Source organism: Populus alba, chromosome 11 (genome assembly GCF_005239225.2).
Source record: "Populus alba chromosome 11, ASM523922v2, whole genome shotgun sequence".
Lineage (NCBI taxonomy): Eukaryota > Viridiplantae > Streptophyta > Magnoliopsida > Malpighiales > Salicaceae > Populus > Populus alba.
This window is the reverse complement of record NC_133294.1, coordinates 17161552-17183491: the sequence shown is the minus strand read 5'-3', so window position 1 is coordinate 17183491 and position 21940 is coordinate 17161552. Positions and strand designations below refer to the sequence as shown.

The following is a 21940-nucleotide window of genomic DNA, read 5'->3' as shown; positions in this document are numbered from 1 at the left end:
TGAAGAAGTTTTTCAATTGAATTAGAAAGATAAAATTAAAGTGGAGGGCCAAAATTAAAATATGGAGAAAATTCATTGGCATTTTAAAGTTAGTAAGGTAATTTAATCAGCACCCATTAAATATATATGCACAATCAACACAGACCAAGAACATAGCTTACTTAAATATTACATGAACAGTCCAGCATTAGACTAAGAATACAGCTTACTTTAAATAAGAATGCACGTCTAGGTAGCACCGGAAAGGTCAATCAATGTTAAGTTTGGAGCGGGGGATCGACTAGAGCTCAAAAGGAAGGTCAATCTAGATATAACATGTTTAATGTCATTAACAATATGACATAAACACTCTCATTAACAAGTTATGGCACTTGGAAATTAACAGAAAACATTAAGTTTTTTTATTTTTATCACGACCGAATCCCGGATCCATGACCGGCACATAGGCACGTGAATGACCTTTTTATTTCACCTTCACTGAAGCTATATCCTTCGACCTAAGCTTCCTCACTTGTCGGTCAATTACAGCTTCAGGTTGCACCTCATAAACCATATCATCTCTCAATTCAATGGGATGAACCTCTAACACATATGATGGATCTGACATTATACTTCCTTAGCATGGAAACATGAATACTGGATGAAATAGCAGGCAAGTTTGTGGTAATACTTAACCTATAAGCAACTGCCCAACTCTCTCTAGAATCTCATATGGTCCAATGAATCGAGGACTTAACTTGTCTTTCTTCCCAAACCTGAATACTCCTTTTGTCAGTGATACTTTTAAGAACACACAATCACCCACTGAAAACTCTAAGTCACGCCTCCTTATATCCACGTAACTCTTCTGTCTACTTTGAGCTACTTGAAGCTTCTTTCTAATTACCTCTATCTTCTCTAAGGTAACCTGAATCAACTTCGATCCCATTAGCCTCTTCTCACCAACCTCAAACCAACAAACTGGTCATCTACACTTCTGACCATACAAAGCCTCATAAGGTGTCATCTCTATGCTAGCTTGATAACTGTTGTTGTAAGCAAATTCCACTAATGATAGGAACATACTCCAACCAACTCCAAAATCCATAACACAAGCCCTTAACATATCCTCCAAAATCTGAATAGTCCTCTTAGACTGACCATCGGTCTGAGGGTGAAAAGTTGTACTCAACTGCACTTTACTACCCATAGCCTCTTGGAATTTCACCCAAAACCGCGATGTAAACTGTGGACCTCTATCTGACACTATCGAGATTGGCACTCCAATGAACCGTACAATCTTATTAATAAATAATTCCGCCAACTTTGCATATCCATAAGTAATCTTAACTAACAGAAAATGGGCTGATTTTGTCAACCTATCAACAATAACTCATATCGAATCATAACCCTCTTGGCTCTTAGGCAATCCTGTCACAAAGTCCATTGTGATCCTTTCCCATTTCCATCTGGAATCAACAATGGTTGCAACAATCCAGGAGGTTTCTAGTGTTTACTCTTTACCCTCTGACAGGTCAAACACTTACAAACAAAATTTGCTACATCAGCCTTCATCCTATTCCACTAATAACACACCTTAAGGTCGTTATACATCTTGGTGGAACTTGGATGCATTGTGTAAACTGTCTGATGTGCCTCTACCATCAATTCTCTCCTCAAATCATCAACATCAGGTACACAAAGCCTATCCCTATATCTCAATACATCATCATCACCTATCACAAAAACCTACAAGCCTTACCCTGCTTAACCTCATTTCTAAATCCTGAGTAGTGAATCATCTTTCTTCTAAGCTACTTTTATCTTATCAAACAAATCTGACTTAACCTGAAAATGAGCAATCATTGCTCCAGCTTCACTAAGATCAAATCTGACTCCTTCATCCACTAACTCATGTAACTCCCTAATCAGAGGTCTTCTTACCTTCTGAATATGAGCTAAGCTCCCTGATGATTTTCTACTCAAAGCATCGGCAAACTAACATTTGCCCTACTCGGGTGGCTACTGTTATGGTACAATCATATCTAATCCGTTCAGTCAGTTCAATCCATCTCCTCTGCCTCAGGTTTAGATTCCCTCTGCTGAAAGATGTATTTCAAACCTCTTGTGATCTGTAAGATCTCACAAGTTTCACCATACACTTAGTGAGTGCCTCCAAAAATCTTTCAAAAGCAAAAATTACAGTTGCCATCTTCTAAATCAATGTGTAGGATAGTTTTGTTCATGCTTCTTCAGCTTGTTGTGAAGCATAGGTAATAACTTGCAATGTTGCATTAGAACACATCCTAACCCCCACTCTCGAAGCATCACTATACACCTGTGTAACCACCAGAACTAATGGTACTACTAAGAATAAGCGCTGTAAGTTAATCTCTCTTTCAACCTTTAAGAAAACTTATTTCTCACAAGCTTTCAGACCACTGAAGCTTAACATTTTTCTGCGTTAACTTAGTCAAGGGTGCAAAAATTCAAGAAAAGTTCTCCACAAACCTCCGATAGTAAGCGCGACCAAACCTAACGAAACTTCTAATCTCTTGTAGCCGAAGTAGGCCTAAGCCACTACTTAATCTGCTTCAAATCTTCTAAGGATTCACCCTCAATCCCATTCCTTGACACTAGATGCCCCAAGATAATGCTAATAACTCTCCAACAAAACTCACTTCTTTTAAGAACTTGCACCATTACAACTAACGATCTCGCAGCAGTTTGAAGCATCATTCTCAAATGTTTGGCTCATGCTCCCCTTCTAGACCCTTGAATACACCAAAATATCATTCAACAAAACTATCACAAAATTCGATTCAATAAATTGGCCAAAACACATTATTCATCAAATCCATAAAAGTTGTTGGTTACATTCCATCAACCCAAAAGACATCACTAAAAAACTCATAATGACCATTACCAAGTTACTAAAGCTGTCTTTTGAAATGTCTGCCTCCCTAATCCTCTAACTGGATGATAACGCCAAAATCGAAGATCGATCTTAGAAAAGAAATTGAGCTTCCCTGTAATTGGTCAAAAAAATTCATCTATGCGAAGGGAATAGGTGTAAACACCTCATCTCACCTTAGCAAGATATTGTTCCGCTTTGGGCCTCCCAGTCCACCCATTCCCGGGCTTCCACCAAGTCCCCCGCACAGGTTTTGTATCTTGGCAAGCCACGCATGGCCCCAAAACGAGTCGTCTTACTAGTCAACGGTTGAGCATGGCACTTATAAAGGCCCTGGCTCTGGACGCTCTGCTTTCCCGATGTGGGATCTTACAATCCCCCCACCTTAAGACGAGTCGTCCTCGGCTCTGATACCAAATGTAACACCCCACCTCACTTGCAAGATATTGTCCGCTTTTGGGCCTCCCAGTCCACCCATTTCTCGGGCTTCCACCCAGGTCCCCTCACGGGTTTGTTCGTTAGTAGCCAACGCATGGCCCCAAAAAACGCGTCTTACTAGTCAAGGTGAGCATGCACTTATAAGGCCACTGGCTCTGGACGCTCGCTTTCGATGTGGGATTCTTACAAGTAGGTATCCATTTTTGAAATTGTCACTCCGATTCAGCTGCCTATAATCTATAACACAACCTCAATGACCCATCTTTCTTGTTCACAAACAACACTAGGGCTCCCCAAGGGGACATATTTGGTCGGATAAACTTTTTATCCAACAAATCCTGCAGTTGCTCCTTTAGCTCCCTCAATTCTGCTGGCGCCATTCTATATGGTGCCATTGATATTGGTTCGGTACCTGAAACCAAATCAATACAAAACTCAATCTCCCTATACAAAGGCAATCCAGGTAAGTCATCGGGAAAGACATCGATAAACTCCCTTACTATAGGGACTTGGTCGAATTGAGGAACTTCTTTCTCTACATCCATTATATATGCTAGGTAGCACTGTACCCCTTTTCGGGCCATTTTCCTCGAGATAACCGACAACATAATTGATGGAGATCCAATCTTATCTCCTTGAAATACTAACCCAACTTCTTCATCTAGATCAAACATTATTTTTCTTACCCCAACAAATCTACTGAAAGCCTTATGCTTTGCCAACCAATCCATTCCCAAAATCACATCAAAATCAACCATATCAAAGATATTTAAGTCTCCCATAAAGATCTTATCTCCAATCTCTATTTCACAATCCAGATACACATACTTCACTAATATTAATTCATTTAAGGGAGTAGAAACTGAAATTAGGGATTTTAAAAAGATTGGTTGTTTATCTAACCTCATGGAAAAATATGGAGACACAAATGAATGAGTTACACTCGTATCAAACAAAACTTTTGCTTCAAAAGAGCAAACAAGAAGAATATATGAAACAACTGTGTTGGATGCCTGAGCATCCTACCGAGTCAAGGAAAAAACTCTGGCATGCCCCTGACCCTGTTGTATCTGACTTCTATCACCTACACCCCGACCTCTCTGACCATGGCCACCAAAACCTCTACCCCCATGAACCACAAACTAGCTCGTCAATGGTGTCTAAATAGGATGCTGGACTGAAGCAGATAACCCCGAAATGGACAACTATCTCCTCGGACACTCTCTGATCTTATGACCTATCTAGCCACAACTAAAACAAGCCTCAGTTCTTCTGTAGCACTTTGCACTAGTATGACCTTCTCCACAGTGCTGACATGAAGAACTATCCCTAGGTGAAACAAATGAACTACGAGGTGCAATCTGAACTAAACTCTGAGTACCACTACTGCCACTCTAACCGTTTGAGCCACTGATTGACGGTCTTTATCTAAACCTCCTTTGAACCTATGAGCCCTGATAGCCACTTTGTCCCCTAGAAGGACCTGCATTTAATCCATGTTGCCTAAAAGACTGACTCTCTTCTCTAGGCCTCTTAGACTGGCCTGCAGTCATGTCCTCTAATTCTCGCTCCTCTATCAACCTGGTGCTATCAACAGCTGAGGAGTAGGATGGAAACACCCGTGACACCATCACCATATACATAGAGGATTTGAGTCCTGTAATAAACCTCTTCACCCTCCACTCCTCAGTGGGTAGAAGATGTTCTGCATACCTACACAGCTGAGTGAACTTCAGATCATACTCATCCATTGTCATGCTCCCCTGAGATAGCCTCTCAAACTCATAAAGTCGAGCATCCCTGACTCTTTAAGGGAGAAACCTGTCTAAGAACATGGAGCTAAACTCCTTCCATGTCCATTCAGCCTCTACTGGTCTTGCTCTTTTCCTAGACTCAAACCAAGAGATCACCACATCTCCTTCCAACCTGAACGATGCCAAACTCACAACTCGATGGTCTGTACATCCCAAAGCTTCACATCGTCGCCAAATATCATCTAGGAACCTCTGAGGATCCTCTAAACTATCTATCCTAGTAAAAATAGAAGGTGCCAACTTCATGAAGTCATTCAACGACATATTAACTCCCTGAACAGTATGGGATGCAAGGGTACATCTCTATCCCTTCTTCTATCTCTCTCCATAGTAAACTCTATCCAGGTCCGCAAAACCTGGCTAAGTTGCTGAAACTCCGTAATAGGCTCAGGGTCAACTACCCCCACACTTGTTTCATCAACCATATTTTTCTCTTCTATCTCTTGAGGCTCTTCCTCCACCGGTGGAGGTACCTCCTCAACATGTTGAGGCACGAGTGCATCGCGCCTCCTTCTCTGCCTTGCAGTTCTCAACTGCATAATAGGGACATCATCCCGATCATCATCTACTCTAATAGTATCAACTATTCGTCTATTCCTCGGCATTTTCTAAAATAAAAGTGAGAGCACTTAAGTCATGTTAGAACAATAACATGATAATTATCACAGAATTATAAGAAAGCATATTATCACAAGGAAGAAGACATGTTTGATGGGAATTCAAAATTTCAAAAAAAACAACAAAACGATACGAATCCTAATGCTCCACTTATTATGAAATTAATTATATTATTGTTTCTTTAACCTAAAGCTTTGATACCAAGTTTATCACGACCCGGATCCATGACCGGCACATAGGCAAGGTTCCATACCTATGCGAACCCAAACTTACATACAAACTTCTCCTAACTCAATCAGAGTTCAACGCAACACTAACAACAAAACTAACTTCATAATATAATTCAATTGTCTTAATACAAGAGTTAATATAATTTCATAGTTTTGGAGCACTAACTAGACATAAAGGAAAAGGTACAAATTACAGCCAAAAAGCAGGTTCGGAAGGTTCAACAAAAGTAACCCGCTATTAAGCTATAAGCCTGAAAAGATAAATAATGAGAGGGTGAGTTCATCAACTCAGTGAGTAGATAACATTCAATACACACACACGAGGTAATACAACAATGAGAATTATATATACAATTATGGCTCTAGGTTCTTATAGGAAGGTTTCTTAAATAGGCCATAACAAGAAGATTATATGGTAAAGCTCGTTAGAAAATCAAAATGCAATGAGCATGAGGCTCTGTATTGTGGGATGATCAGTCCACACAAGTTGGTAACTCCCCTAACCAACTAGGGTTCAGATACGATGTACACAAAGACTAACACTACCCTGTTAGCATGGGTATTCTGACTGACATACAATAGGTTTATAATCATAATCTAACAAACATATTCATATCTCAAAGCTCAACTCATGACATCAATCAAATGAGGAGCTATCAATTCAGAAGTCAATTCAAAATTTATGTTGGTTCATATCAAGAATTCAAATTCAATAATTAATCATGCTTTATCATAACAATGATAATAATCAACATATATATTATCAAGAACATGATTCAATTCATATTAACAAATCAAATATTTATAATATTTTTCATGCATATGAAAAATTATCCACTCACCTGACTCAAAAGCAAACAGCACTCAAAAGCTGATACCAAAGAAAATCCTACTAACGCCCCACTGGTAGAATATCAGGATTATCTAAATACAAAGGAGACATATTCAAAAACGACTCGAAAGAACATTTAACCTATTTAATACACTTAACTAAGGGTGTATTCCATAACCTTATATGTTTTGAACTAATTAGTTAATTTTTCTTAAAAACCCAAATTTAACGGTTTTCCTGAAATCTAATCCATAATAAAAACAACTAATAAAATTGGTAATAATTTACTAAATAACCCTTAATTATTCATCAAACTAATCTGGAAAAGCTAATACTACAGCTAGGGACTAATCTAGAATTTATCATATTTTTAGGGCCAAATTGTAATTTTTGTCTTATTGGAGGACCAAACTAAACATATCATAAATTCATGACTATAGTAAAATTATTTCCATAATTCATCCACATTTCTGTCCAGAACCTCTAATTATGCTCCAGGGACCATTCTGGAATTTTTCCATAATTTTAGGGTCAAATTGTAATTTTCATCAAATGGAGGACCAAACTAAAATTTGTCATAAATCCATGAATATACTGAAATTCTGACCATAATCAATCCTCAATTCTGTCCAGGATATCTCATTACACTCTAGGGACCATTCTTGAATTTCACCAAATTTTTAGGGTCAAATGGTAATTTTTGTCAAATTGGAGGACCAAATTGAAAGATTTAAAATTTCATAACTATACAGTAATTCTGCCCATAATTCATATGTTATTCTGTTCAGAATCTTGGAATATGCTCCAGGGGCCAATTTGTAATTTTCCAAAATTTAGGGACTAAACTGTAATTTTTGAAAATTGAGGGACCAAATTGAATTGTCGTCATCTTCAACCTCCAATCCAGAATTTCAACAGAAACCTACTGTTCTCCCCTGATTTCTAACTCAAAATTCATCATTCAAACAAAACTATAACTCAAAATCATCAGAATCTTCCATAATCAACTAAATAATCAATTAACCACAACAATCAACCCCTAACATTTAATTTAATTCATCAATTAAACCCAAAACACAAATTTTCAAAACCCTAACATTCATCAAAACCAAAATTTAAACTTCAATAACACATATTTATACATTTAACAACCTAAATCTTACCTTTAAACTTATTTCCTTCCAATCTCTTCCTTTTCCCCTTATTTTCCCTTCTTTTCTCTTCTTCTTCTTCTTCTTCTTCTTCCTCCTTCTCTCTCACGGTTTGTTCTTTAAATTTTCAGATCCCTCTTTTTCTTTTTCTTTTTTCTATTTATATTTATCAATTATTTATCCAATTATTACTATACCCCTCATTCATTTATTCTAACTTTTAAGCCTTCAAGGGCTTTATTGTATTTTCCAACTCATTTATTTCAAATTATTACACTTTTAATTGTCAAACATAGTCTTGATTGGACTTAAGAAAAAGGACAAGAAGAGAAATATTCTTGTTCATAACCTTTCTCTGAAAAGTCATGTAGCCATTTATTGCTCTTCCATTCTCATCAACAAGTTATGGCACTTGGAAACTGCAAAGCTGCAGTAGCTCTTCTTCTGTTTCTATCATGTTCCAGTTCCTTTTATGGTGATGCAGGAGATACCATTACTCCTTCTCAACCCATCAAAGATCCAGAAGCTATAGTCTCTGCCGGCAATAGGTTCGAACTGGGATTTTTCAGCCCAGTTAATTCAACATATCGATATGTCGGAATATGGTACAGTAATATACCAGCAGAAACTCAAGTACTATGGGTGGCCAACAGAAACAACCCAATGAACGATTCTTCTGGGATGATGAAAATATCTGAAGATGGAAATCTTGTGGTTTTGAATAGTCAGGGAGAGGTTCTGTGGTCATCAAATGTTTCAATTGGGTTCAATCAATCAACTGCACAGCTTACTGATGATGGAAACCTTCAGCTGAAAGCTGGACCGAAAGAAAAGCTTGTATGGCAAAGTTTCGAGCAGCCTACGGATACTTACTTACCAAAGATGAGACTTAGTGCTAACGCAAGAACAGGGAACAAGAAACTGCTAATGTCATGGAGAAGCTCATCTGATCCTTCAGTTGGAAACTTCTCTGCTGGTGTCAATCCATTAGGAATTCCTGAGTTCTTCATCTGGTACAATGGTCATCCATTTTGGCGTAGTGGTCCATGGGTTGGCCAGAACTTTATTGGAATACCAGGAATGTATTCTGTCTATCTAAGTGGATTTACTCTACAAAATGAAGGAGATGGCACTTTCACTCTGAGTTCAATTCAAGACCCAGCTTCCCGATTAACGCATGTTTTGACTTCTGATGGAAAACTTACAGAACAATACTGGGATTATGGGAAGGGAGGTTGGACGTATGACTGGGAAGCTCCATCAACTGACTGTGATATTTATGGCAAGTGCGGGTCATTTGGAAGCTGCGATGCACAGAGTTCACCTGTCTGCACATGTTTAAAAGGGTTTGTTGCAAAAAATCAAGATGAATGGAACAAAGGAATTTGGACTAGCGGTTGTGTTAGGAGGACATTGTTGCAGTGTGATAGAATACAGAATGGTAGTGAAGTGGGAAAAGAAGATGGATTTATGAAGCTAGAGATGATGAAGGTGCCAACCTTTGCCGAGTACCGGTTAAATCCGTCCTCCGAACAAGAATGCAAAGATGAGTGCTTGAGGAATTGTTCCTGTGTCGCTTATTCATATTACAATGGTTTTGGCTGTATGGCATGGACAGGAAACTTGATTGATATACAAAAGTTCTCTGAAGGAGGGACAGATCTCAACATTCGCCTGGCGTATACAGAACTTGGTAATTGTTACAATATTTTTTAATTTTCATTCACTAGTGTTTCGTTTTCCAGGTGTGCATAACTAGTGTACATACAAAAACTTACGTATCTGTATGAGGAAACACTGATAAGTTTTTTCATATTTCCTTTGCATTTTTGCCAAATAACCATCAGTACAATTTTTTAGTTGCAGATAACAAGAGAAACATGAAAGTAATCATCAGTATGTCAGTGATTGTAGGAGCCATTGCCATCTTCATCTGTGTGTTTTTTTCTTGGAAGTGGATGGGTACACATAGAGGTAATATGCTACATCTTATTAGCTTACTGGACTTCTAAACTTTACAATTTTAACAAGTAAAGAAAAACAACATTCACAAATAATAACGATACTTCCACTTGAATTCAGAAAGGAAGTTGATAAGTGAGGAGACCTTAGCGTTCAAAACGAGAGAAGCACAAGGAACAGTTTTTGGTGGAAAGTCGCCCAAAAACGTCAGGGAAGTTAAACTTGAACCCCTCTTCAAATTACAAATTCTTGAAACTGCTACAAACAACTTTGACATATCCAAGAAGCTTGGGCAGGGCGGCTTTGGTGCAGTATACAGGGTAATTCTTCTGGAACTAAAGCTGCTCTATAGTTATTTAGAGCAAATAGGTATTTATTGGTTTGATGTGACATTGTAGGGAAAATTGCCAGATGGGCAGGAAATAGCTGTGAAAAGACTTTCTAAAACATCTGGTCAAGGGCTCGAAGAGTTTATGAATGAAGTCGTGGTGATTTCTAAACTCCAACACAGGAATCTTGTGAGGCTTCTCGGTTGCTGTGTTGAAGGAGAAGAGATGATGTTGGTTTACGAGTACCTGCCGAATAAAAGCTTGGATGCATTTCTCTTTGGTTAGAGCAACTGCCCTCTTTTGTTTAGGTACTGCTTTTCTTGACTCATTTTCCTTTGCCCTTGTTTTCTGATGATTTTTTCTGGATACAATATGCTTAGATTCACTCAGGAAAGGACAACTACATTGGGAAAGACGCTTCGACATTATTAACGGGATTTGTGGAGGTCTTCTTTACCTTCACAGAGATTCTAGACTAAGAATTATTCATAGAGATCTTAAGCCAAGTAACATCTTATTGGACTGTGAGCTGAATCCCAAAATTTCAGACTTTGGAATGGCCAGGATTTTTTATGGCAATGAAGATCAAGTGAATACTACCAGGGTCGTTGGAACCTAGTAAGTATATATTTATTTATTTTCATTTTAACTCCTATTACCGTTTTGCAACTTTGAGCTCAGAAATCTGTGATCCTCATGCAGTGGCTATATGTCCCCTGAATATTTAATGAAAGGAAGATTTTCAGAGAAATCAGATGTATTTAGCTTTGGAGTGTTGTTGCTGGAGATCGTAAGCGGAAGAAGGAACTCTAGTTTTTATGACAATGAGCATTCTTTGAGTCTTATAGGATTTGTATGTCTGTCCACCTCCCTGCCTGAGATATATCTGCAAAGCTCCTTTCAATTTCTGATACTATTAAACTTGCAAACTCTTACTTGGATGGATTTTTATATTTTCAGGCTTGGAAACTGTGGAATGAAGGTGACATTACAGCTGTGGTCGATCCTGCAATATAAGATCCATGTTTTCAGGTGGAGATATTCCGATGCATACAGATTGGTCTGTTGTGTGTGCAAGAAGTGGCGAAAGACAGACCGGCAGTGTCTACCATCACTTCCATGCTAAATAGTGAAATTGTGGATCTTCCTCCTCCAAAGAAACCAGCATTTGTTGAAAGGCAGAGTTCTTTGGATACAGAGTCCATTACACAGAACCAAAAGATAAATTCAATTAACAATGTGACGATTTCTGATCTTAACGGCCGATAGAGTTCAGAACATGTTTACTTTTCAACAAGATATTAATATATTTTATCATTGTAAAATTTTATAGAACATTACATTCCTGGGTATGACTTAAGAAAATATCGACTACTCAGAGGAAAACTCAGACTGGCTGTCCTCTCCATCTTAATGCTGTTTCTTAAAAAAAAAAAATTCGAAATGATGGCTTCTGTACCTCCTCCTTTAAGAAATGATGTGTTTTCATTTAGCAAAAAAAAATCCTAAATCATGCTTAGCTTAAAGCAGTAATGTCAAAAGACAATGTGATCATCTTGGAGCTAGGCAGCACCTTGGTCTAGCGAAATCAATCTAAGACAAGATTGGAAAACAATGGCGTTGATGACACAAATGGTGCTGAAATTAAGAGAGGGCCAGTAGTAGCAAAATATTTTATTCCTCTGAGAGGTTACACAATGAGGCAAGTAGATTCAATGTTATTAATATAGTCTCTTGCCAAAGCCGATATGGTCTCGAGGAGACAAGATGGAATGACTAAGCCGATAATATCTATACGAAACCAACGATGAGAAAGTGCTAAATGTATTATCGTTTTGGTAAATATATATAGCAAACAGATTCCAATTGGATTTTTAACGGGGTTTTGCTGGGTTACCTGAATTTTTAACTACCCTTATATATATATATATATATATATATATAGCAAACAGATTTCCAATTGATTTTTTTTTTTAAATGTGAAATGATAATTACATTGTTACATGAATAATGATTTTACTTTGCTTGTTTATTATTATTATTATTATTATGTTGTTGTTGTTGTTGTTGATGTTGTTATTATGTTGTTACATGATTTATTGTCTCTGTTTTGAAGACTTGGCTTGCACACTAGTTTTCTCTGTCCTCCATTGACATTCTTGTTTAGGGGTGAGCAAAAAAACCGATAAACCGATTAAACCAAGAAAATAAAAAAAAATAACTGAAAAAACCGAACAAAATAAAACCGAATTAACCGATTAAAAAATCATAAAAAATTCCAGTTCGGTTCGGTTTCGGTTTTGAAAGTTTGAAGCCGATTGAACCAAACCGAACCGGTTCAACCAAGTCATGCTTTAAAAAAAAAAAAAAACAATATAAATAGATAGCTTTTTCTAACCCTAAACCTAAAGGAGCATTCCCTAAACACATAACAGTAACCCCTCCATTTGTTTTGCTTTCTGCATCTCTCCTTCTCTAATTTTAAGATTCTTAACCAACAGCCCTCCATACAGGCACTGAGGCACACACACAAACAGCTACTGAAAGGAAAGGGGGGACGGGTAGTGAGTTTAATAATCCACTCTTTCTATTCACTCTAGCCAGGCTTTCATCTGATACTTCAATTAGGGAGGAGAGGAAAATCAGTTTTTTCGATACAATCTCCCTGTCTTGCTGCATCGACATAGAGGAAAACTTCAGAATGAGACAGTGGGCTTAGCCAAATCCTGATTTCATTTTCCTTCTCCCGGTCATCGAAAGCTCAAAGCTACCGGTTCTATCTGTCATGCTTTATTCAAGTTCTTTCTACTCTCAAGTTACGTTTCAAGCAAACTCAAAAGAAAAAGAAGAAGCCCACGAAGCGGTAGCAACTACTTCTTCTGCTTCGTCTTGAAGCTAGAATCAATCCCTAGATTTCATACTTTTAAGGGAGAAAGTTGTGTATTTTAGCTTGTACAGAAACAACATCATTTCATAGATTTTCAAGCTAGCAAACCGAACTGACCAGTTTAAAAGGAAAAAAACTAAACCGAATCAAACCGAAAACTGGTCGATTTGAACCAGTTTTCGGTTTAGTTCAGTTCAAAAAAAAATTAAAAAAAAAACTTTTATTTGGTTATTTATTTTGACCCAAAACCGACCGAATCAGAAATGCTCAAACTCTACTCTTGCCCTCCCCCAACATTTATCACGTTTGTCTCTAGCAAAAGTTTCTCTGAACTCTGAACTTTCTTGTAGTCTTTCTGAGTACTCGTCTCGATTCCGAGATTCCCACCTGTTTGGTGTTTTTCCTTGGAGCGACATGTGTAGGATAGGAAAGTCGTGATAGCAGAGCCATCCCTCACATGAATCACATTAGCAGCTACTGAGATTTTACCAATCTCCAAGCTCTAAACGTTTTTGGGTGTCTTAGTTTCCAAATTCCCTACTGATTTGACTCGGAATAGAGCACGAGGTGGGGTTCCCATTATGAATAACGCCAAATTTATCTTCAAAAGTTTAGGAAAAATTGTAGCTGTTAGTTGGGTTAGATGCCACCGCCTAATTCTGGACTTGAAGTAGTGGACATGGAGACTCTGGAAGATATGTATGCCTTGAAACACAATCTTCGAGGAATATTTTGTCTTTTAGTTTGATATTGTGTCTTAAAAATATTTTTAAAAAATATCAAATTTTTTATTTTAAATTAATATATTTTTAATATTTTCAAATTATTTAATTTGATGTGTTGATTTCTGAAATAATTTTTTAAAAACAATATTGGTAAAAATTTTTAAGAGAAAAACATTTTAAAAAATAATCACAATTACACTCTTAAACATGTTAACATACTTTTTAATCAGAAATATATATACTTTCATCTATAGAAATCTTTGGTAAAATTACGTAAATGGAAGCATTGAATTAGACACTCCTGCCCTCCCTCACATGAATCACATTAGCAGTTACTGAGATTTTACCAATCTCCAAACTCTAAACGTTTTTGGGTGTTTTTGAGCATGTTTGGCAGTGTGGTAGCAGTTGCTTTTCAAATAACTTTTCGTGTCAAAATGCATGTCAATGATGTTTTTTTATTTTTTAAAAATTATTTTTGACATCAACACATCAAAACGATCCAAAAAGTACAAATCATATTTTATTTTAGCAAAAAAAAAAATCAAATTTAGTGGGAACACGGTTTGCACCGCGTTCCCAAACGCTGCTTTAGTTTCCAAATTCCCTACTGATTTGACTCAGAATTGAGCACAAGGTGGGGTTCCCATTATGAATAACGCCAAATTTATCTTCAAAAGTTTAAGAAAAATTGTAGCTGTTAGTCGGGTTAGTAGTGTATCTGAAAGTGTAGTTATAATTGTTTTTTAAAGTATTTTTCACTCAAAAAAATATACAAATAATATTTTTTAATTTTTTAAAAATTATTTTTGAGATTAAAACATCAAAATAATTTAAAAACATCAAAAATATATTAATTCAAAGAAAAAACAAGATAAAAATTATTAAATTTTTTTAAAAATAGTGGCAAACACGTTTTAGATGCCCTGCCTAATTCTGGACTTGAAGTAGTGGACATGGAGACCCTGGAAAAACATGTGTGCCTTCAAACGCCATCTTCGAGGAATATCCTGTCTTCTGGCTTCGGAATTTGGAATATGAATTTATGATTAGGAAATTATTTTAACATACTGATTAAAAAAATAATTTTTAAAAATAAAAATATATTTTTTAATATATTTTTTTTAAAAAAACTTTAAAACTCTTAAACACCTCAAAAATCATAAATATGTCTACTTTCAACTAAAGAAATCTTACGTAATATTACGTAAATGTAAGCATGAATTAGACCATCTTAGGTAAAATTATATATAAAAAAAAACATATTAAAAAAATTAATATAATATAAAAAAAAAAACAACTTAAAAATAACATGAAAGCAAAAAGTAACTTCAATCGCTTCAACACACCCACTTGAAATGGTTTTGATCTCCAAAACTTTTGGAGGATTAATTTGGGATTTGGTGGTAATATGGTTAAAAGTATTAGTATTTGTTTGAAAGAATAGTAAATATTATTTCTTTAAAGTATATATTAGTATATTAAAATAGAATAGTTTATCCTCTTCTGAGAATATAATACAGCAGCGACTTGGAAGCTTCTGATGGTCAACACTTTTTTTCCTCTCTCCTACAACTTATAGAACACAAGCTGCCCATATTTGATTGTCTTTCCCAAGACGTGTTTGTTTTCAATCCAATGTTGTCCGCCTGCGAATTCAACTATGCCTTGTTGCATCGGCGACACAAGTTGAAGAATGGATGCCTCCCCCACCAACTTTTAAAACAAAAGGCAAAAAAAAAAAAAACATATGGATCTAAAAATGATCAATTTTCTCAATTGGATTCAAAAGCATCCACGATTGACTCGCATGTATGTTTATTGTTGTTTTCCGTCCACTTAAATCGATATTCCATACAATGAAATGACATCGTGTAGGGGGGGAATTCATAAAAATTTCATGAGAAAAATGGGGAAATTACACTTTACTTTTTCTTTTCTTTTTCATTCATTAAATTTTACCTGACTTGACAAATAAATTAAGTTATTTATGAACCCAATCTAGATTGGATTTTAAAAATATCTAGTTGATCTGGTTTTGATTTTTAAAAATAAAATAAAATGATTTTGATTTAATTTTTTTAAAATATCAAAATAAAATTATTTTTAGATGTTGGATGAAGTTTAATAACATTTGAAAATAAGATCTCCCGTTTTTTTAACTTAACCAATCTTGATTTATTTTTTATTTTTTTATTTTTTTTAAATAAAGAAAGTTAGGTATTTCGTGGAAACTTCATGGTCATGATGAATATGGACCCACATATTCCTCATGTAGGTTCGCTTCCATGCATTACATTCCAAATCTAGGGGCATTAATTGCGATGGACTCCACAACTTTATTCTCCTAATACCCAAGATATTTAACTAATTAATAAACACTCCTCAGCCGCCAAAGCTTGCTTCGTTCATAATGTCGCCGGCGACAAAAATATTTCAGGTGGGGATTTGCTAAAGAAACCTTTTCTTTTTCGGTTTCTTTTTCTTTCATCATCAACTTGACGGTACCATGAGCTTCACTTCTGAAGGATTAACCCAAGAAAGGAAGAAACCGTCCACTTTGAGGCTCTGGCTTTGGCAGCAATGTCTTCTGGTCAAAATACAAAATCCTTGACGATATATTTTCCGATCTTTTAATTTTTGGCTATGAAAAAAATCCTATTATATGTATTTTATAAGTCGGAAATTGCAAGGATCTTTAAAGAGGATGTTGAATTATTATTTACGGTAGGTAAAGTTTGGTGCAAAGTTACATTCTATTTCTAATTAATTTAGCAAATGTGAACTTGCCCTCAAAATCTTATATTATTGATGCAAAACAAGGAGAAGAAAATCAAATGTGAACTTAGGATATATATATATATATTATTCCGAATCATAATTAATTATCATCTACCACGTGAGGTAGTTAAAAAGAAATAAAAAAGAAATATTGTGTCCTTGCAAGTAGTCGTCATTCTCCACTAATGTCAATGGCACGTGGCATTGAACTTTCTTGACTATTATACCTCCCAATATTCTCCTCCTTTCTAGGTCAAAGATTGGAACGATCTCTGCTATGAAGGTACATTGTTTCTGTAGGGTCAACGGTGCTCCACATGTCAAAGGTTTTTAAAGTCTAACCTGTCAGCCTAGGTAGCTTTGCTATAGTCAGCTTCCACCAAAACCACTAGCTAGATGTTTTGCCTTCTGGGGATTCTCCTCCCGTGAATTTAAAAGCCCATGACAAAAAATCTGTGTGTTTCTTCTTCTTCTAAGTTTCTAGTTCTTTATTTTCTCGTGCTCTTTGTAGTTCTCAAAGGTTGTAAGGAATGATCACCATGAGCAGGAGCCCTGTTATTGTTTTTTTCTTCTCCTTGTCCTATTTCTTGTTGTTTCTAGCTCCCTCTTGCCATGCTGCGAATAATACGCTAACCAAAGGCCAATCGATTAAAGATGGTGAAACCTTGATATCAGTTGATGAAAACTTTGAGTTGGGATTCTTTAGCCCTGGAAATTCCACTTCAAGATATGTTGGTGTTAGGTATTCCAAGATTGAGGACCAGGCTGTCATCTGGGTTGCTAATAGAGACAATCCAATATCTGGTACTGATGGAGTCTTGAGGATCGGTGAAGATGGGGATTTGTTGGTTGTAGATGGAAATGGAAGTTCAGTTTGGTCAAGTAATGCTTTAGTTGTGTCTAGTAACACAGCATTAATGCTTGACACTACAGGCAATCTTATTCTCTCAAGCAATGATAGTATTGGTGACACAGATAAGGCCTATTGGCAAAGCTTCAATAATCCTACCGATACATATCTGCCAGACATGAAAGTGCTTATAGGTTCTGCAGAGATTCATGCCTTCACTTCATGGAAATCTACAAGCGATCCTTCACCAGGAAACTTCACCATGGGAATTGATCCTCGCGGAGCACCACAAATAGTGGTTTGGGAGCAATCGAGAAGAAGGTGGAGAAGTGGGCATTGGAATGGGCTGATATTCTCAGGTGTGCCATCAATGGCGGCTTTAACCACTTACCGATATGGATTTAAGACCACTCGTGAAAACGATGGAAAGCTTTATTTGACATACAATCCATCAGATCCTTCTGAATTGATGAAGTTTCAATTAACTTGGAATGGGTTTGAAGAGCAGAAAAGGTGGAATAAAAGTACAAAGGCGTGGCAAGTAATACAATCACAGCCTTCTGAAGAGTGTGAGAAGTACAATCGCTGTGGCAATTTTGGAGTCTGTACTCCATCGGGATCTCCCAACTGCAGATGTCTAGAAGGGTTTCAGCCAAGGCATCCAGATCAGTGGAGACTAGGAAATTGGTCAGGAGGATGTGAAAGAAGGTCTCCTTTACAGTGCCCGAGGAACACTAGTAATGGTGGAGAAGATAGGTTCAAAGCAGTAAGGTGCATGAAGTTGCCTGATTTTGCAGATGTGTATCAACTCTCCTCGGATGATTGCAAAAAAAGGTGCCAGAATAACTGTTCGTGTAAGGCGTATGCGCACGTCACTGGGATTCAATGCATGATATGGAATGGGGACTTGACTGATGTCCAGAATCATATCCAAAGTGGGAACACCCTGTACATGCGCCTCGCATATTCTGAATTTGGTAGAGTGAACTCTCTCATTTTGCTGTTTCTTTATTTTTGTAGTTTATAGTCAGAATTCACAGAGATGAAGATAGAATTATAGTTTCAATTATATTGTTATCATTCCAAACAAACAAGGCCTATCGACTGATCTATGAGCCCTTTCTGGGTTTAGCAACACAATGGTGGGTGGCCCCAAGACAGCACTAAATTGCAACACATGATCCAAGTTTCTGTACTTCTTCTGATCATCATTCTGTCTAAAGAAAAACCCCACAACATGCAGGAACATGGTCACGAAAAGGTTAAGATGCAGAGTCATCCTTATAGTTAGGCATATAGTAAAACTTGTTTGTCATCACAACGGATATAATAAAATCAGATGAAGAAAAAGCATGTGCAATCTTGAAAGATTTTATTTAAGTTACATCATATATTTATCTTCTGATTTGTTTCCTCAATATAGATCACAGCAGGATGTCTACGTATGTGATAGTACTGATAGTTTTGGCTGGACTGGCCTTCCTAGCCATCTGTATATGGCTACTGTGGATGCTCAAAAAGAAACTCAAAGGTAAGATTCTCAAGAAATCCAGAATTATAATTAAGATATCTTCGCATCTTGATCAAGATATGAGTTTCTTACTTCTGAATTTTACTCTTCAGTTTTGCCAACAGCTACCCCAACTTCAATGTCGACAAATCATGAATTACAAGTTTATGATTTGAGCAGAAGTAAAGAGTATCCAACAGATCTTTCTGGACCTGGTGACCTTGTTATAGAAGGGAGCCAAGTAAATGGTCCAGATTTGCCAATGTTCAATTTCAACTGTGTTGCAGCTGCAACAAACAATTTTTCTGAAGAAAACAAGCTTGGGCAGGGGGGATTTGGCCCTGTTTACAAGGTGAATATTTTATGTTATACATGTATCAGAATACAAGAGAAGATGAATTCTAGTGCTAAAGCTTGCTATTCTTCGTATTGATTACCAGGGCAAGCTTCCTGGAGGAGAGGAAATAGCAGTAAAGAGGCTTTCAAAAATCTCTGGCCAAGGCTTGCAGGAGTTCAAGAATGAAATTATTCTGATTGCCAAATTGCAGCATAGAAATCTTGTTCGATTATTGGGATGCAGCATTCAGGGTGATGAGAAGATGCTGATTTATGAATATATGCCAAATAAAAGCCTGGATTACTTCCTTTTTGGTGAGTTTCTCTTGACATTAAGTGCTTAAATGAAAAGGCTAGTTAAAGCACCGAATAATGATCTATACCAGGCTCGTTAATTGTTTCTGATTTCCTATGATGACAATGGCAGACCCTGAGAAGCAAGGGCTATTAGAGTGGAATAAACGTTTCGAAATAATTGAAGGGATCGCCAGAGGCCTTCTTTATCTCCATAGAGATTCAAGACTACGAATCATTCACCGGGACCTGAAGGCTAGTAACATTTTGTTGGACGAGGGAATGAACCCAAAGATTTCAGACTTTGGCATGGCCAGAATATTTGGGGCAAACCAAAATGAAATAAACACAAACAGAGTTGTTGGCACATAGTAAGTTTTAAATCCATGAGATGAACTGTATTCTACTCTAATCAACAATATGATTTTTCTGACCGTTTGTTTTATCTTGCAGCGGTTATATGGCACCCGAATACGCCATGGAAGGCCTATTCTCTGTGAAGTCTGATGTTTATAGCTTTGGAGTATTACTCCTAGAGATTGTCAGTGGCCGAAGGAATACTAGCTTCCGTATGACAGATCACGTTATCCTTCTTGCTTATGTAAGTTCATTTACAATGAGATTCACCAGAACCAGAACGTTTTTGACTGCTAATTCTCCCCTTATCTGATCCAATTTCTGATGGATTGCAGGCATGGGATCTTTGGAGTGAAGGTAAAGCGATGGAGATGGTTGATCCTTCCATCCGAGATTCATGTAACGAAAACGAAGTGTTGAGATGCATACAACTCGGTATGTTGTGTGTGCAAGATTCTGCACTTCATAGACCAAAAATGGCATCTGTTGTACTCATGCTGGAGAGCAGCACAACAAGCATTCCATTGCCTAAGGAACCCACTTTTACTTCTGTCAGAGCCTCTACAGATACAGAAACTTTTATGGAAGCACAAGAAATCACTTCGTCGAATGACTTGACAGTTTCAATGGTAGCAGGCAGATGATTACAGTGTTTCTCTTTCTGTTGTTTTTTATTGCTTTTTTCACATGTCTATAAAGTTAGTTCAGCTGAAAAACAGAGTCCATGTATAGGTCACTTATTAATCAACTTCGTACAAAAACAAAACTACTCTTTATTCTTTATAAATTGATACTAGGGTTTGTTTTAATCCAACTTTTTCTATGTTCCTAGGGAGAAATTTCAACCATAAGCAACGAGGTTGTGGATTGAGAGCAGGCTAGTTACAGGCTTAAGCCAAGAGCACTTTCACAAGCAGAAACTGTCACCAAAAATACTGTGGCCAATCAATCATGTGTTCAAATCAGACAGCAATCCTTACCACTTTTTAAATGTAAATTATTCATCACCTGTATATAAAACAAAGGATATTTTAAGCTGATAGATCTTCCTACCTACTTAAGAATGTTTCATCATAGGAAATTCTATATTTGTGGCCTAGAGAAAGTTGAAAATTCTCAGGTGTAAATCATAGACTGGAAACATTTATAAATATTTTATTCTACTAGATTGAATATTCATTGCAACTAGAAGTTCAAGAATTCGTCTAAAAATCATTAATGCAAGTTGTTTCATTGGACAACAAGTCATTCATGTAAAATCCCAGATATAAAGTCACTAACACTAAAATCTAACTCAAAGCAAGAATTAAACGAAAATAGTTGATACAGCGAAAAATACTGATATTCACTAGCATGGTTTAGATTTTGTTTGATGAAAGCAAAGTTTCATAATCTTCTGATCACTTATCTTGCTGTGGAGCATTGATCCCTTCTGCATTCTTTCTTCATGATGGCAGATAGCGAATCAAAGCTTGCAACAGAACAAACTGCTTCGACTTCGGACCCAACCCTGCTGGGTAGAGTTACTTTTCTGAAACTTTTACTTCCTGGATCATACCAAACAAAAACGTTGGAATCACTTGAAATCAAAACCTCTCCGTCCTTAGAAACCATAATTGGCTGGAGAAAGGAATTTTGCAGATTCGAAGGAAGCGAGGTCTTCGCAATTACAATCTCTTTAGTCCAAGAATCCTTGACTCCATATTCTTTCATCACCCATATGTCAAGATTATACAAAGTCATACTGTCACATATAAAGAGACAATCTCTTAGGACTCCCAAGGTCATCTCTGTAGTATCCCTCCTGAAGCCATTCGGTGGCGACATTGGCCTAATCTTTTTGCTGTCGATATCTAAAGCACATATCAAATCAGCATCTCCATAGTCATCAAGGTTAAGAATCCAATGAAGAGCTCCATTCAGAGAAACACCA

At 36.8% G+C, this 21940-nt stretch overlaps 2 protein-coding genes across 3 annotated transcripts; both read left to right on the top strand.

Moving 5' to 3' along the window:
* The first annotated feature begins 8339 nt into the window (after positions 1 to 8339).
* On the top strand, positions 8340 to 11725 carry LOC140956133 (G-type lectin S-receptor-like serine/threonine-protein kinase At1g11330). Of its 2 annotated transcripts, XM_073412535.1 has the most exons (7): positions 8340 to 9669; positions 9837 to 9950; positions 10059 to 10258; positions 10337 to 10547; positions 10648 to 10885; positions 10970 to 11120; positions 11228 to 11725. In XM_073412535.1, the coding sequence occupies exons 1-7, from the start codon at positions 8382 to 8384 to the stop codon at positions 11282 to 11284; spliced, it is 2259 nt and encodes a 752-aa protein (XP_073268636.1). In that variant the 5' UTR covers positions 8340 to 8381; the 3' UTR covers positions 11285 to 11725. The 2 variants fall into 2 exon arrangements, with proteins under 2 accessions (XP_073268636.1, XP_073268637.1); XM_073412536.1 differs by lacking the exon at positions 11228 to 11725 and having other exon boundaries at positions 10949 to 11074.
* A 5420-nt stretch (positions 11726 to 17145) lies between these two features.
* LOC118031469 (G-type lectin S-receptor-like serine/threonine-protein kinase B120) lies at positions 17146 to 21151 on the top strand. Its single transcript, XM_035035906.2, has 8 exons — positions 17146 to 18487; positions 18934 to 19041; positions 19134 to 19372; positions 19461 to 19671; positions 19784 to 20021; positions 20104 to 20251; positions 20343 to 20636; positions 20840 to 21151. The coding sequence occupies exons 1-8, from the start codon at positions 17191 to 17193 to the stop codon at positions 20876 to 20878; spliced, it is 2574 nt and encodes an 857-aa protein (XP_034891797.2). The 5' UTR covers positions 17146 to 17190; the 3' UTR covers positions 20879 to 21151.
* Positions 21152 to 21940: the final 789 nt, after the last annotated feature.